The sequence below is a fragment of the Condylura cristata genome, unplaced genomic scaffold (genome assembly GCF_000260355.1).
Source record: "Condylura cristata isolate star-nosed mole 26May11 unplaced genomic scaffold, ConCri1.0 scaffold00029, whole genome shotgun sequence".
Taxonomy (NCBI): Eukaryota; Metazoa; Chordata; class Mammalia; order Eulipotyphla; family Talpidae; genus Condylura; species Condylura cristata.
This window is the reverse complement of record NW_004567130.1, coordinates 17801578-17817839: the sequence shown is the minus strand read 5'-3', so window position 1 is coordinate 17817839 and position 16262 is coordinate 17801578. Positions and strand designations below refer to the sequence as shown.

The 16262-nt window shown below is 55.3% G+C and overlaps 1 protein-coding gene across 1 annotated transcript in view; it reads left to right on the top strand.

Annotated features, from left to right (window-relative positions):
• The window catches only part of DIABLO (diablo, IAP-binding mitochondrial protein), an 8440-nt gene extending 2561 nt beyond the window's left edge, over positions 1-5879 (top strand). Inside the window, exons 5-9 of the mRNA XM_012730843.1 lie at positions 4-84; positions 660-791; positions 1151-1261; positions 1351-1447; positions 5340-5879. Of these exons, the coding sequence (XP_012586297.1) occupies positions 4-84; positions 660-791; positions 1151-1261; positions 1351-1447; positions 5340-5560 (642 nt within the window). The 3' untranslated portion in view covers positions 5561-5879. The remainder of the gene's footprint in view (positions 1-3; positions 85-659; positions 792-1150; positions 1262-1350; positions 1448-5339) is intronic.
• Positions 5880-16262: the final 10383 nt, after the last annotated feature.

Sequence of the window (16262 nt, the reverse complement as noted above, 5' to 3'; positions counted from 1 at the left end):
CGCTGCGCGTCAGGAGCGCGGAGGCCGTGGCACGCGCTGGCTGTGGGACTCGGAGCCAGCTTGTGTGCTGTCCCCGTCGCGCAGGTAAGGCCCGCCGGGAGCCCTGCAGGCCGGGGCGCTGATCCTGCCGGGCGCTTCCCGCCGGCTTGGGGAGCCGCGGGGGAAACGTGCAGGGTTTGCCCAGGCGGTGGCTGGCCGCTGCGCGCGAGGCGCAGCTGACCGGCAGCCTGGCGGCAGGGACCAGTGCTGGGAAAGGCGCCCACAGCCGCGGGACAGCGCGGCCCAAGGAAGCACAAGCGGGGTCCCCAGGCCCTGCTGGGCTGGTCCCGCAGTGCCCCTGCGCGTCCAGGACCTGGCTCTTTCCTCCTCTCTTCGCCTGTGGCGTGGGGAGGGGAGAGGACACAGGACTGGGGTGCTGAGGGGCAGCGGGGAGTCGGAGCAGCCCTGCCGGGGGTTGGACCCGGCTGCAGTGGCTCTCACGCGCAGCCGCGTGCCCAAGTCCCCTGGGGCAGCGCAGGTCCCCCAGCCCAGGCGTGTGCCCACGAGGACGAGGACTGCGGACAGCTGCTGGCCACCGGGCAGAGACCCGGAGCGCCCCGCTGTAGTCCTGCGCTGGCCTTGGCAGGGCGGGCGCGGAGGCTGAGGGTTTTGTCTTCCAGAAGTCGGAGCCTCCGGTGCTCAGCAACGACGCGCTGCTGCGGAGGGCCGTGTCTCTGGTGACCGACAGCACGTCCACCTTTCTCTCCCAAACCACGTACGCGCTCATCGAGGCGGTTACCGAGTACACCAAGGTGCGTGCCCCGCACTGCTCCGTCAGGCAGCTCCGGTCTGCACCTCCTGGCTGAGGGCTGGGGGGATGCGGGCCAGCTGCAACCGGGGCTCAGGGCTCGCAGCTCCGGCTGCCCTGCGAGGACGCCTTGCGCACCGCCCGGGCCTCTGGGTCACAGGGACGTGTGGGTCCCGCCTGCGTGTCTGGCCCTCCCCAGCCCCGGTTGTGATCCTGTGTGCCTGGCTCTTCGCTGTGCTGCTGAGGCGCTCTTAAGAGGGCGAGGGAGATGCACGCCTGCGGTCAGCTGGCTTAAGCACGGCAGGCGGGCCCTGCGCTCCCCAGGCCCTCATCTGGTGAGTCACCACTGGACTTTGTCTGCAGGCAGTTTACACGCTGGTTTCTCTGTACCGGCAATACGCGAGCCTGCTGGGGAAGATGAGCTCGCAGGAGGAGGACCAGGTGTGGCAGGTGATCATCGGGGCCAGAGTCGAGGTACGCGGACCTGCCCCCAGGTGGCCGGCGCGCAGCCGCAGGGCGCCCTTCGCGGCCGCCCCCCTTATGCTCCTTGCACCGCTTGACAGATGACCTCAAAGCAGCAGGAGTACCTGAAGCTGGAAACCACCTGGATGACGGCAGTCAGCCTCTCAGAGATGGCGGCGGAGGCTGCGTACCAGAGTGGTAAGCACGGGCGGCTCGGCGCTGTGGGGCGAGTGGCTGGGTGGCCAAGGCCGCGTCTCCACTCCCAGCACGTCGCCACAGCGGCAGAGTGAGCCTGCAAGCCAGGCAGGGCAGGAGACGGCCACTGTCCAGAGAGCGGAGGGGCCAGGCCACCGCTTTGCGGGTCTCGCTGCTTCTCAGTAGCCGTCTGCCGTTCCCGTGACTAGGCAACGGACGACCAGTCATGACGACACGCAGGGGGAGACCCGAGACCTCTGGCAGGTGGGGGTGGGAGGCGGGGCCTGGAGGCCACTTGTGGGACCTCGTCTGTCAAGGCCGAGAGGGGCTGCCATGTCTCCACCCCCACACCCCCCCGGAGATGAAGGCGTTGGGCTGGTCAGGTGTTTGCGCAAGCCGCTGTGGCTAAGAAAAGCAGCGTGCTGAAGTGCTCGTCAGGCCAGGCCCTGGGGCCGGGCTCAGAGGCCTCTGGGCAAAGCTGGGAGTCCGGAAACTTCGGCAAGAGGGGGACGCGAGGGGGTGGGGGGGTGGGGGGAAACAGCGCCTGGCGCTGCTGTGGGCCCAGCTGGCTGTGGACAGGCTCCGCACTCGCCTGCAGGCTGAGCGCCCAAGGAGAGGGCCATGCGGCGCTGAGCGCGCGGTTCGAGCGTGGAAGTGGGGCTGCATGCGCGGGCAGAGCAGCCTCACCAGCCACGTGGGCTTTCTGGACAAGGAGCCTGGGAGGAGAAGCCTGGTCCCCAGGGGATGGCACCTCACCGTCCCCCCGGGTGCGGTCAGGAAAACGCGATGCGCATGTGCGACGTCAGGTTCACCGCTCAGAATTCAGTTGTTACCGTGCAGCTTTGCCTGAGTCGCTCACCCCAAGGAAACTGGCTCACAGAGATGCAGCTCAGGTCACGTGGAGGTCCAGGGAGCTTGTCAGCAATTTTGAAGCAATGGCGAATCGTAGCCGTTTAGTTTAGAAGCAGAAGCTGCTAAGCTCCACAAAAAGGTGGGAGGGCGGGGCGAGAGCTCCTGCTGTGTGGCAGCAGGACAGCAGGTCACAAAGCCCAGCGATGAGACATTGCAGCGTGACCTGGGGGTCAGCTCAAGCAGCAGTGAACCTGCGAGCACACTGGGGGTGGGGGTGGGGGGGCACGGTCATGTTGTGTCAAAGAAATCCAGCGACATCTCCTCACAGAGACACAGTAACAAGATGACAGTTACTTAAAGATCAAGCTGTGAACGACGACGAGCGACCCCCCAGCCCCCCAGAAACTGGCAGAGCAGTCAGCTGCAGGACCAAGGGCTCCTTTTCCTCTACTGGAGCTGTTGTCGAAGGCCGTCGGGAGTGTCTAGGGCTCGACTCCACAGTGGACCACCCCGCGGGACGGGCTATCCCTGTCCCTGTGAAACTGCTCGCCTCGGCACGAAGCTGCTTGGGAACACCCCGGCATCCACGGGTGACGCGTGCTCAGGCAGCCGCCTGCAAGGGTTTCGTGCTGGGACCGCTGAGGCGCTTACGGGGCGTCTGAAAGGAAAATGCACGTGAGGCAGCCCCTGAGGCCAAAGGCACCGTGCAGTGGCGTGGAAAAGGAAGCTGTTCTGGATGACAACGTAGAAAGGGACTGGTGAGGACGCACCCAGAGGGGCAGACAGGTGCGCTTCAGAGACCTGTGTCAGGAAACGCGTCATCGGGCACATCGGACACAGCTCTGAGGTCAAGACCCAGAAGATCAAGCTTAGCAAGAGGCGGAACAGGGCGACTTAGGATGGTCAACCAGAGCTGCCTGCACTAGTGGAGAGCTTTGGCCCCCTCAGAGTCTTCGGGGCCCTTGCTGGTGCCGTGGCCGTTAAAGCGCACAGCAGCACGAAGCTGTCCCAGCCAGGGAATGACTGCGGGACGCAGCTGGCCGCTCCTGCCTCCCGGCTGCGCCCCACTGTCTCTGGTGAATCCTCGGCTACCTGCACCGCTGGCCTACACCCCATCTCTGCTGTGCAGACATGTTTTTTTTTCTCTTCACTGTGGCCAGCGCTGTTTTCTCAATGTTCTCACACACGCGCTACATCGCCCTTCATTTTTGTGCAGTGTGTGGCTTCCCCATGAAATCCCCGGTACCCAGTCACTGTGTCCCACCACACCCCCCTCCCCCCAGAACGTCTCTGATCTGTAGTTGCCTGGCAGGGATTTTACTTTATTACTTTTTTTCCTGATCCCTTTTCTGTTTCCTCTGCATCCTGAGTGAGCCTTTCAGTATTTTTCTTTCTGGCTTACTTCACTGAGTGTAATCCCAGCCCCGACCACATCACACATCTGTATTTTTTTAAACAAGTCTTCAGCCTCTAGCAGAACATACACCGAAGTTAATTTTGTACCAGGTGACAGAGACTGGATACGGTCATAGCCCTCCCCGCAGCAAATATTCCTTACAATTACAACGTTTTAAGATGGGTAAAGGAGAAATCACAATGGAAATTTAAAGATATTTAAAAGGATGATAAGCAGACCCAGAGCTTTGTAAGCAGAGCTGCTCTGAGAGAAAGTGACACATTTAAAGAGACTCACGAATAGTGCTGTGAGTGGCAGGAATGTTCACTCACCCGGAAACACTGGGAAGAAGACAACCCAGCAAGTTGAAAAGAATGAGCAAATTAGATCCCAAATGAAAAAATACCAGATTTTGAAAGTAAGTTTATCAAAGAGGCAAAAAGACTGAGCAACATCAGAAAAGGCCACCACCTGAGTTTTTTTTTTAAAGATTTATGTATACAGAACTTGGGTACAGACCAGAGGCGCAGGGGCGCTGAGAGGACTCTCCAGGGAAGGAGTGGGGTGTAGGACAGGCAGAGGATGAGGTACACTGCTGAGGGGCTCAGCGGGTGGGTCAGGAGAGGCCTGCCACGCCCTGTGGTCACCTCCGGGGTGGGCAGGGATCGAACTCACGCAGAAGCAGCTGGGGCCAGCTTGCAGGGCTGCGTCCTCACCTGGTGCGCCCCCAGGGAGGGTCCTAGAAGGTTTTCAGTTAGATGAGGTGGCATATAAATCCAGGAAGACTCCAAAGGAGACGAGTAGTTATAAAAATAGGTACAATCCCGAGTGTGACCCCAAAGTGGGCCCTGGGCCCTAGGTGAGGATGTTTTGTAGGAAATTGTAATCAGCTCTAGACACAATTCCTGTGTCACAGGGTTACCAGGACGTGGGAAATGATCACGGCGACCACGTAAAGCCGCACCAAACAGCCGGTGTCAGTGGTCAGTCTTGCTGCAAAGCAGATGGTCACTTAGCCTCAAAACCAATTTTTTAGAAAAAAAAAAATAGATATTTTTAACACAATAATCCAGCATTAGGGAAAAGCTCGACATCAGTCACTACCTGAGATCGACATACGCCTTGATGAATGACGAAAGATTGAGGCGTCAGCACAGTCGTGAGTAGAAAAATACTTCAGTAGTGGTTAAGTGGCCCTGCCGGCTGGGGGTGTGGGCAGAACCCTGCCAGGGCCAGGGACGAGGGGTGGCGTCTGCCGACCCCCTCTGCGCAGAGCCGTGTCCCATGCAGGGAGAGGAGACACCCTGGTCTGTGTGGTCACGATGGGCAGCAGCCAGCCCCTGGCATGGGGGCCACCGGTGGCCCGTGGGCGCAATCAGCTTGGCTCTGAAATGACTGTGCGGGAAGCACAGCGCTGTGTGGAGCGTGTGGATTACCGGTTGCACCCGTCTGTTCTGAGTGAGGGCCTCCACCCCCAGGGCAGGGAGACAGGACACCGACTGTCCCCATAGTTTGTCAGACAGACAGTGCCTTTGGGAACTGGGGGGTTGGGGGGAGGCAGGGCACAGGGCTTAGCCACCAGGGAGGGGGCAGCAGCCCGCAGGTGGCCCAAGCCACCGGGCTTCCTCATCCCTCCCTCCCCCACAGGAGCTGACCAGGCCTCGGTTACGGCCCGGAGCCACATCCAGCTGGTGAAGTCGCAGGTGCAGGAGGTGCGCCAGCTCTCCCAGAAGGCGGAGGCCCGGCTGGCAGAGGCACAGACGGAGGAGCTCCGCCGGAAGACGCAGGGGCCTGTGGGATCCGCGGGGCAGCGGCCAGAGCCCGAGCCCGAGCCCTACCTGCCCGAGGCCTACCTGCGAGAGGACTGAGGCCACGGGCCGGGCCTGGCCGGGTCCAGCGAAGCTGCCGGCCAGCCAGAGACCTCAGTGCCCCTTGCCACCTCCCACCTGGCGCGCCCCAGCCTGGGCTGGAAGGAAGCGGCCTCTGCTGTGGGCCCCAGCTCAGGCTCTGACTCCGACTCCGCTCAGCTGCTTCCACGTGGGGTGCAGGCTGGGGCGGACCGGGGCCTCTTCGGGGCACATCGGGCAGCACGGCCGGGCAGCCCGGAGTCTGCAGGGGGGCTGCCTCCCGGCGGTCTCGTTTCCACCTCTGAGCTAGTTGCATCTGGAGAATATTTTTTTGCATTTGGAGAGAAGTGTGTGTGTCTTTTGGGGCCCCCTGCACTCTCCAGGCTGGGTGGGCCTAGGCCAGGGATCCCCATGGGCGCAGGCAGCAGCTGCTCGCTCCGCCCCTGGGGGGCACAGGGGTTGGTGATGGGTGTCAGCGGGGCATACGGTGCCTCCTGAGACCAGGCCCCGTGGCCCGTCGAGGCTGACGCCACACCGCAGCCCCTCTGGGCCGCTGCTCAGTTAAGCGCTTGGGCCAGCACAGGGCAGTGGTTGCTGCCACCGAGGTCCGCGTCTCTAGGGCGCTGTGGCCCGAGGGTCTTGGGGGGACACGTCCCACAAACACACTGGCATAAGTACCGCCCACGCCCCTGGTGGGCTGGGCCCATGGGGGACTAGAAGTTCGAGACCTTGGGGGTGGATAGAGGTGGAAAGGGGCCTGGGGCAGGAGCCCAGGGTGGCGCGCTGAGGCCAGCAGCTGTGCTGGTGTGGTCCTGCCGGCCAGGATCTGCAGCCACGGCCCCACCGGCCCCCAGGTGCTGCAGTGGCCGGGCTGTGGCGGTGGACACTGGCTATGGGGTGGCAGCCACCATCTTTGGCAAAGAGCAGGCGCGGACAGCGGGGCCCCCGCCAGCCTGCGGCCTTGCTGGATTTGGTGCAACACCCCAGGGGCTCCTCAGAGCGCCAGGGCCACTGGACAGTCCTCCAGCTGGCACTGCCTGGTCCTTGCCAGGTGCTGCACTGTGGGCCTTGCTGGGCGCCCTCCGGAAGGGCACCGTCTCCAAGAGGACAGCTGGAGGTGCCCTTTCGGCTCAGCTTCTGGGCCCAGAAAGCAGGACGGCCGCCTCCCCCCACCAGTGCAGCCCTCACAGTCAGTCATTTCCCCACTGTTGGGTCTTCCTGGGCTCCCGCAGGGAAACAGGAACAGGAGCTTCTTCCTAGGCCACAGTTGGTAGTGGCAGCTGGACCAGTCGGTTACCATTTCCCCCCCAGAGGCTTTCAGAGAAACAATAGGGTGCCTCTCCTTATTATCACCCAATCCCTGCCTCCCAAAAAACTGCAAATGACAGCTGTCATTAAAAAAATACCAAGTGTCCCAATTCCCACAACCTGGCACCCTGGGGGTTCAAACCGAGATCCTCAAACCCCATTTGCAATCTGCCACCAGCCTCTGCAGTAACTTTTCCTTGCTCTTCGCGACAAGTTCTGCACTCGCGGTGGTGAGAGTGGGCGACTGGGCACAGCAGAGGATGGGGAGGCAAGACCTGGGGTCTGGCAGCCGCTAGGGAGAAGCCACCTCAGCCCTCCACATTCTGCCCTCCAGGACTGCATGGGACTGTTTCCGGGTCTTTTCAGCTAGATCGCATCCAGTGTCGGTGACCCTAGCACAGTGCTGGTGGGTGTTTTTGCAAGGAAAGATTGCGTGGTGCCTTGCTTGAAGCCCTTGCGCCTCCAGGGAGGGCCCCGAGCTTATTCCTTACGTAGTGGACTAGTGGACGCCAGAGCCCTCCTCAGCAGATCGTTGCCCACCTCGCTGCACCCTCCCTCTGCGAGCGGGCCTCGGACACGCCCCGGTGGGCCCTGTCCTCCAAAGACTCCCCAGACTCAGCACAGCCCTGTCCCTTGTGAGTGACCGCCAGGCCTTACTGTGCGGGGCTCCTCCTGCCGGCTGTGCTTCCCCGCAGGGTGGCGCCCCCACCCCGGACGCCCCGGGTTCCCCCACAGCTTCCCCTTCCTCGGCCTGGGCCCCCCAGCCCGCGACCGTGCTTACTGCATCGCGGAGGCCACAGCGCAGACGGCTGGAGAGAACATCCCCCCACCCGGTGGCGGGACCCCGGGGCAGCGGGCAGGAGCCCCGGCAAGGGCAGGGAGGGGCGCCCCTGCCCAGGACACAGGACGGGCGCGCGTGACGGTGGGGGGGGGGGCGCCGCAGCCGCGCCCCACACGTGGCCGGTCACACCGCAGGCACGCCACCTACACGGGAGCGGGCGGCCACGCAGCACCCCCTGCTGACCCCCCACGCGTGACCGATACCTTGGCACCCCAGCGGGGTGCTCGCGGCCGGGCAGGACCCCTGGGCTGTCAGAGCAGCGCCCACTGCAGCGTCTGTGCGCCTGGACCGCGGCGGCCTGTGGGAACCTGCCTCGCGCCCAGGACCGGTGCGGTGCAGCGCCGGGCTCCCCGCCTGGCTGGCCGCCCCCTCTCCTCAGCCCGGGGTCCCGACACCCCTCCCCCAGCCGCCAGGGGGCGCGGCGCAGCGCTCCCGCCCTCCGCCGGCCCCTTCTCCCTTGGCCCTTTCCTTGCCCCTGCGTTTCAACAAGGTTGCGCCCTTTGGGGGCGGCGAGGTGGGAAACGCGGGCCGGGGTCCTCAGGGCGGGGCACGGCGGGGCGGCCTCGGGCTCCGCGGACAGAGAAGGATCCCGGGGAACAGCGTAGGAGAAATCGTCGCGGGGCTCCTCCATGTTGGCCCCCCCGGCCACCCGGGGAGGTGAGTCGCAGGGTTCCGGGGCTGTCAACGCTGCGCAGCGGCAGCGTCGTCGCTGTCGGGGTCGCTAAGGAACGGCCGCGCCTGGAAGACTTGGGAAGCTGCGCGGGATCTGCGCCTCCCCAGGCCCCCTGCTCCCCGCTCGCTCCCCGTCCGCCGCACCACCGCTTCCTCGCCACCAGGGGGCGCCGCGCCCTCCCTCTGCCAGGCGGCGCCCTTGGCCTTTGCCAGGCGCAGGGGTCTTGTTGCTCCCAGGAACGCCGGCCTTAGTCTCCCTCCGCCAATAAAAGGAAACAGTTTGAGGAAAAACAATGGTTGAATGGGTCGACCGAGGAGGAGGGCACAGACTCCCTCCTGAAACACCACAGTCCCGCTGTTGGGCAGGGTGCAGGGTCATTCATACAAAGGGAAACAAAAGGGGGAAGGGCAGGCTCTGCAGGGGTGAGGGGAGGGCAGGACCCAGCACAGAGAAGTAGGTGGGGGCTCCAGCTTGTTTATTCAACAGCTGCTGTGTAACTGCCCTTTCCTTGGCATGCAGGACAAAGCTGTCCAACAAGGGAACGAATAGGGAAAGGCAAACTTGGTAAAGGTTACCTGACAGAACCATCTCATCATGAAGAAGACAAAGTTGTCACCCAAGGGGGAAGACACACTTGAGCATGCTTCTCTGAGAGATCCGCTGTCTGTGACTGTAGCACCCAGACTTCCTGTGGCCAGCATAGTCCCTTCCAGCAATTGTCCTTTTGATTGCTCCGTAATATTCCACTGCGTAAGAATATCGCCACTGTTAGCCTCCTTGGTCTGTCTGGGGGTGTATACGTTGTCTCAGCGATTGTAAATACTGCTGCAGCAGACACAGGAGTGCAGGTCTCCTGCGTTTTGTCTTTGGGTAGATTCCTAGGACTGGGGTCGCCGGGGTGCCGTGTCCGTCCCTTTACGGTGTCTGAGGAGCCCCGCACAGCCCTCCACGGTGGCTGGGCCTGTCCGCGCTCCCACCGCCGTGGGGCGTCTCCTTCGCCGCCGCCGCTTCTCCTGCAGCTGCTGTCCCCCGTGGTTTCCCTTTGTTACCGTGGCCCTCCTCCCCGAGTGAGGCTGCGGTGTCTCTTGTGGTTTGATCTACATTTCCTGACATGGCTGATGCTGAACTCTCTGTATCTGTTGGCCATTTGCGTTTCTTCCTTGAAGTGTCTTTTTCATTCTTCTGCCCATTGTTGGAGCTGTGTGAGCCCTCGGTCGGTCTCTGATGCAGTCCCTGCCTGTGGTGTGGTGTGTGACTTCTCCCACTCGGTGGTGGGGGCGGGGATGTGTGTCTGTGTGCTGGTGATTGTCCCTTGCTGTTCTGAAGACTTTGAGGGTGATGTCGCCCCAGCTGTTCCTATTCCCCTTTGTTTACTCCTCTGGAGAAGACTCCACAGAGGCGATGCAGAGGGATGGGCGAGGGGCGGAGTGCGGGAGACCCTGTCCAGCCTCGAACAGCTCCGTGGTGTCGGGTGTCCTCCATAAGGTCCAAGCCTCAGGTTAAAACCTTTAAGGTGTCATTGCATCACGTGCAAATGCTGTCATTCACTTCACATGTGCTTTTACTTCATAGTTTTACAGTAGTTCTCACCCCAAACGTGGTTGCAGCTTGTGAGAGACTGCAGCCATAAACAGCCTTTTCTCTAACTATAACATACCACAGGCATAACTGCTGCTCCTGCCGGGGCATTCCTGGAGCTCCAGAATAGTTGACAGGGAAGGGGCCTCCGCAGTGGCTGCGGTGTTGTCAGGAGGAGACCCCCCTTCAGTTGTTGAAGTTCAGGGTTGTCTCATCTTTACAAACGGGAAACATCACACCAGCAGCAGTGACCAGGGTCCTCCAGATGTTGGTCTTCGTGGGGATTGTTCTCTTACGCCTTTTTTTTTCTTTTCTTTTCTGTTGGCAAACATTCTCAATGGATTTATGTGGTTGGATGATTGGACTGTAAGTGCTATTTAAATAGTTGTAAAGTTTACTTACTTGCCTGTCACTCAGTAATTCCTTTCCAGTGTTGAAGAGCATGCATCCATGGTCTGAAATGGTCCTTATTATTTTTATCATTACAGTGAACTGAAGGTAACACTGAGTATAAAGATGTGTGTCTAGTTTTTAAAGAATTTCCTGAATTTAGACAAAGTAGAAAGGTCTCTGCTGATAAACAATAGCTCTGTGTCATCCTAAGATTCTGCACCTGAGGCATTTGTGTACAAAGGATCCTCCTCAGGATTTCTCCACATAGACCTGTCGTCTCCTCAGACACTGGATCCCGGAGAGTCATTTCTCATCACATTTTGCATCTGAGACACTTTTGCCCAAAGAGGATTTCTCAGGTTTTTCTCCTCAGAGCCTGTCCTTTCCTCAGACACTAATGTCCAATGTCAATTAGACTCAGATTTTGCATCTCTGACACTTGAGACCAAGGAATTCTTCTCATCAGTTTTTTCCCCCTTCCCTTCAGATCCTCTCTTCTTCTCAGGCAATGGTCCTTAGATGTCATTTTGGCTATGATTTTATATATCTAATAATTGTTCCCAAAGAGGACCTCTCAGTTTTTTTTTTTTTTAAGATACCAATCTTCTTAGCCATTGCTTCCCAAAGTGCCATTTTGCCTCAGCTTTTTGTCTTCCAGCCCCTCGTGCCCAAAGAGTACTTCTCAGGTTTTCTCCTCAGAGTCCCATCTTCTCCTCAGATGTTGGTACACAAAGAATCTTTCATCTCAAATTTTGTGTCTAAATACTTGTCCCGGAGAGTACTTCTCCGCTTTCCTGTTTTGTTGTTGTTGTTTTTCTCAAATTCTGGATTTCCAACTGTCAATTTTTCTCAGATATTTTTCCTCCAACATTTGTGCATAGAGCACTTCACCTCTGTTTTTTTTTTTTTTCCCCCTTAGACCCCTGTGTTTCCCTTCGACCCTGGTCCCAAAGTGTTCTTTTTCCTCAGAATTTTCATTCAGACACTTGTACCTGAAGAGTACTTCTCCTCAGGTGTTTCTCCTCAGAAACCTATGGTTTCCTCAGACCTTGGTGCCCAAAGTGTCATTTTCCTTCAAGTTTGTATCTCTGAAACTTGTGCCTAAGAGTACTTCACATGGCTGCATTTTCCTCAGACACCATTTCCCCAAGTGTCATTTTCATAATTCTTTGTGTCTCAGACACTTGTTCGTTCCTCAGGTTTTTCTCCTCAGAGGCCTGTGCTGTACTAGACACTGGTTTCCATACAGTCGTTTTGCCTCAGGTTTTAGGTCTCCGACACTTGTGCCAAGTATACTTCTCCTCGGGTCTTTCTCCTTTAGTGCACATCTTCTCCTTAGATACTAGTTCCCAAAGAGTCATTTTGCCTCAGATTTCTTGCCTCTTGTGCCTGAAGATTACTTCTCAGGTTTTTGTCCTCTAATACCCGTCTTCTCCTGAGACATTAGTTCCCGAAGTGCAACGTCTCCTCAGAGTTTGGACCTCCAACACTTTTGCCGAAGAATTCTTTTCCTCAAGCTTTTCCTCAAATGCCCATCTTCTCTTCGGATGTTGGTTCCCAAAATGTCACTCCAGTGACTTGTCACCTCCGATACTGGAGTCTAAAGTGTACTTTTCCAGATTTCCTCTTCAGAGGTCTGTGAATTTTTTTCAGACACTAGTTTCAAAAGACTCACCTCACCTCAGATTTTTTTTGTCTCGTACCCCTGTCCCCCTGTATACTTCTCTCAGTTTCTTTTCCTGAGATGCCCATTTTTCTTACACATTAATTTCCTAAGTGTCATTTCTCCTCAGCTTTGTGGCTCCAATACTTGTGCCAAAGAATATTTCTCTTCAGATTTTTTCCACAGATGACTGTCTTCTTCTCAGACATTTGTTCCCAAAATCTCATTACACCTCAGATTTTGTGCCTCTGACCTTTGTGCCAAAGAGTACTTTCCCTAGGTTTCTTTCTGAAATGCCCGTCTTTCCTCAGACACTGGTTCCCAAAATTTCATTTCAGCTCAGAATTTGTATCTCTGATACCTAAGACAAAAGTACAACTCCAAGTTTTTTCCATCAAATGCCCATGTTTTCCTCAGGCATTGCTTACCAAAGTGTCAATTTTCCTCAATCTTGGACACTTACAGCCATGGAATATTTCTCCGAGATTTTTTCCCTGGGAGGCATGTGTTTTCCTCACATACTGTTTCCAAAAGTAGCACTTTCCCTCAGATCTGCATCTCAAATACTTGCATCTTGGAGTACTTCCCTCAGGTTTTTCTTGTTGGAAACCTGTGTTTCCTCAGAAACTGGTTATCAGGGTGTAATTTTGCCTCTGGTTTTGCAACTCAGGTACCTGTTCCGAAGAGAACTTTCCCTCAGGTTTATCTTCTATGAGACCTGTGATTTCTTCCAATGCTGGTTCCCAAAGTATGTCTGTTCCTCAGATTTTACATCTCTGAATATTTCTTCTCAGAGGCCAGCATTTTTCTCAGGCCTGCTTCCAAAGTGTCGTTTTCCTCATATTGTTCATCAGCAACTTGTGCTTCAAGAGTGTTCACCTCAGGTTTTTCTCCTCAGACACTGGTCCCCAAAGTGTCTCTTTAAGCAGATTTTGTGTCTCAGTCAAAATTCCCCCCAGAGAACTTCTCAGGCTTTTTTCCTCTGTGGTCTGTGTCTTCCTCAACTACCTGTTTCCAAAGTGTCCTATTTCCTCTGTATTTTTGTCTCAAACACGCTTGCCCCAAGAATGCTTCCAGTTTTCCTCCTCAGAGGACAGTTCTCTTGGCACACTGACTCCCATAGTGTCATCTGTCCTCAGATTAGCGCCTCCAAAACTTGCACTTAAGAGCACTTCTTCGGTTTTTGTCCTCAGAGGCCTGCATTGTCCGCTGACGCTGACTGCCAAAGTGTCCTTTTCTCTCCTTTTATGTCTCAGACACTTGTGCGCCAAGAGTACTCTCCTCAGGCCCTACACTGGTTCCCAGAGTGTCACCTTTCCTTGGATTTTGAGTCTCAGACACCTATGCCTAAGAGTACTTCTCATGTTTTCCTTCTCAGAGTCGTGTGTCCCTCAGTCACTGGCTCCCAAAGTGTAATCTCCCCCCGTGTTTGTGTCTCGAGCTCTTTTGTCCCAAGGGTACATCTCCTCAGAGTATTGTGTTTTCTCACACGCTAGTTCCCAAAGTGTCATTTCGACTTGGATTTTGCATCTCAGATACTTGTCCAAGAACTTCTTCTCCTGAGTATTAGTCAGACACTGGTTCCCAACGTGTCACTTTTTCTCAGGTTTTGCCTCTTACACACTTTCAGTTCTTTCAAAGCTTCTTTTGTGAAACATCACAGCGTCACTCACCATTTTGCCTTTTTCTCACCAGGTGTCACGACTTTCAGACGGTTGTGTTTCACAGCTGGAAGGGCCTGGAGTTTGCATCCGTGTTCACACGGTGACCTCAGACTGTCCCTGAATAGAGTCCGGCCATCCTCAGCCTGTGAGTAACCAGAAGCCACACGGCAGCCACATGCTTGCTGCATGTCTCTGGTCTCCTAAGACGGGTTGTTAGTAACCGATGCTGTGTCATGGAGGCAGCGACCCTCTCTGCATCACTACAGGACACACCCAAGAAACCCCGCAGCAGGGACGCTGAGCACTGTCACCTCCAGGGTGCAGTTTCTTCACGGGGGCAGCTGAGACACTGACTCCTAAGCTCTGGCACCTTTTCTTTCCTGACATCTGAGGCTAAGCAGGTCGCCCCAATTTCAGGGATGAATTTCAGTCATTCACCTGGGGACAGACATTTCATAGATGATTCACTGTCCCTTTCTCTAAGATTTATTTATTTATTCATACAGAACTGGGGTACGGGCCAGAGGTGCAGGGGGTGAGAGGATTCACCAGAGACAGAGTGGGGAGCAGAACAGGCAGATGGACGCCACTGAGGGGAGCAGTGGTCCGGTCAGGAGAGGTCTGCAGCACCTACTAGGGCATTCCTGGAGCTCTAGAACAGTTGATGAGGGCGGGGCCTCAGCAGCAGCTGCGGTGCTGCCCAGGATGAGACACCCCTTTATTGTTAAAGTTGAGGTTTGTCTCATCTATACAATGGAAAACATCACACCAGCAGCAGTGACCCGTGTCCTCGAGACGTTAGTCTTAATGAGATTGTTTTCTTATGCACGTTTTTTCTGTTGACAAAAAAATCTGAGAACGTGTATTATTTTGTGATTGGATTATTGGGGTTATTTATAGTTATGAAGTTCAGATACTGGTACATCACTGTTGGTAATTCTCTTTCCAGTATTGAAGCACACACCTCCATGGTCTAAAATGCTACTGATTATTGTTATCATTACAATGAGCCAAAGATAACATTCAGTGTAAAGATGTGCGTCTAGTTTTTAAAAATGCCCTGGAGATGGCGGCAGCTCTCCCGCCCACCTGTGACTCTGCAGGTGTCTCTTTATACAAAACGTTTGCGTTTGCACCGCCTTCTGTCCGCCAGGGTCTGTGCATGTCCCTTACTTACCTTTGCTTTTGTAATAAATTCTACCTTGGGTATAGACAAAGTAGAAAAAAATCTAAAGATGAAAAAGTAGTACCCTCATGCACAAGTGTCTTTTTATACTAAGATTTTGTGCCTCGGAAAATTGTGCACAAAGAATACTTTTCAGGTTTTTTCCAGAGGCTTGTCATCTCCTCAGACACTGGATCCTGAAGATTAGTTTTCCTCAGACTTTGGGTCTCAGACACTTATGCCCGAAGTTAATTCTCCTCTGGTTTTTCTCCTCGAGTGGCAGTCCTTCCTTCACTTACTCATGGCCAACATGTCATTTTCCCTCATTTTGTATCTTGGTCACTACTACCTCAATAGTACTTTCATATTTTTCTTCTCAGAGGCCCGACTTCTATTCAGACATTGGTTCCCAGAGCGACATTTTTCCTCAGATTTTGTACTTTGAACACGTGTGCCCCTGGAGTACTTCTCCTCGGATGCCTATGTTTTCCTCCAGATACTGGCTCCCAAAGTGTCACTTTCCCTCAGATTTTGCACACCAGACACTTGTCCTGAAGAGTACTTCTTCTCAGGATTTTCTCCTCCAACACCTGTGTTTTCCTCAGACACTGGTTCCCAAAGTACCACTTTTCCTCAGAAAATCTGAAAGTACTCAGATTTTCTCCTCCGATGCCTGTGTTTTGCTGATACTGGTTCCAAAAATGTCACCTTTCCTAAGATTTTACATCTCAGACACTGTGCCCAAAGAGTCGTTCTTTTCAGAGGCCTGTGTTTTCCTAGACACTGGTTCCCAAAGTGTCACTTTTCCTCAGGTTGTCTGCTCTGGCGCTTGTCACAAAGAGTAATTCTACACAACTTTGTCCTCTCAGAGACCTACATTTTCCTCAGACACTGTTTCCAAAAGTGTCACTTTTCCACACTTACTGCATCTCAGACATGTATGCTATGTGTTCTCTTCACTTATTTTTTGAACTCAAAGATGTGTGTTTTCTTCTTAGACGGGTTCCATCGATGTCACTCACATTTCCCAGATTTCATGTCTCCGACATTTGTGCCGAACAGTCATTCTCCACAGGATTTTCTCAACAGAGACCTTCCTTTTCTTCAGAAAAAGTGTTACTTTTGCTCAGAGTTTTGCATCTCAAACTTGTACAGTCTGTACTTCTCATGTTATTTTTTTCTCAGTGACATGTGTTTTCTTCACATATGGGCTTCCTTAAGGTGACTTTTCCTCAGATTTTCCATCTCAGACACTTATGACAAACTGAAATTCTCCCCAGAATGTTCCCCTAAGACCTGAATTTTCCTGAGACACTGGTTTCCGTAGTTCACGTTTCCTCAGATATTGCATCTCAGTTACTTAGAGTATGTGATTCTCCTCACTTTTTTTTTTTTTCCTTTTCTTTTCTCAGTAATGTCTGTTTTCTTCAGCAATGGG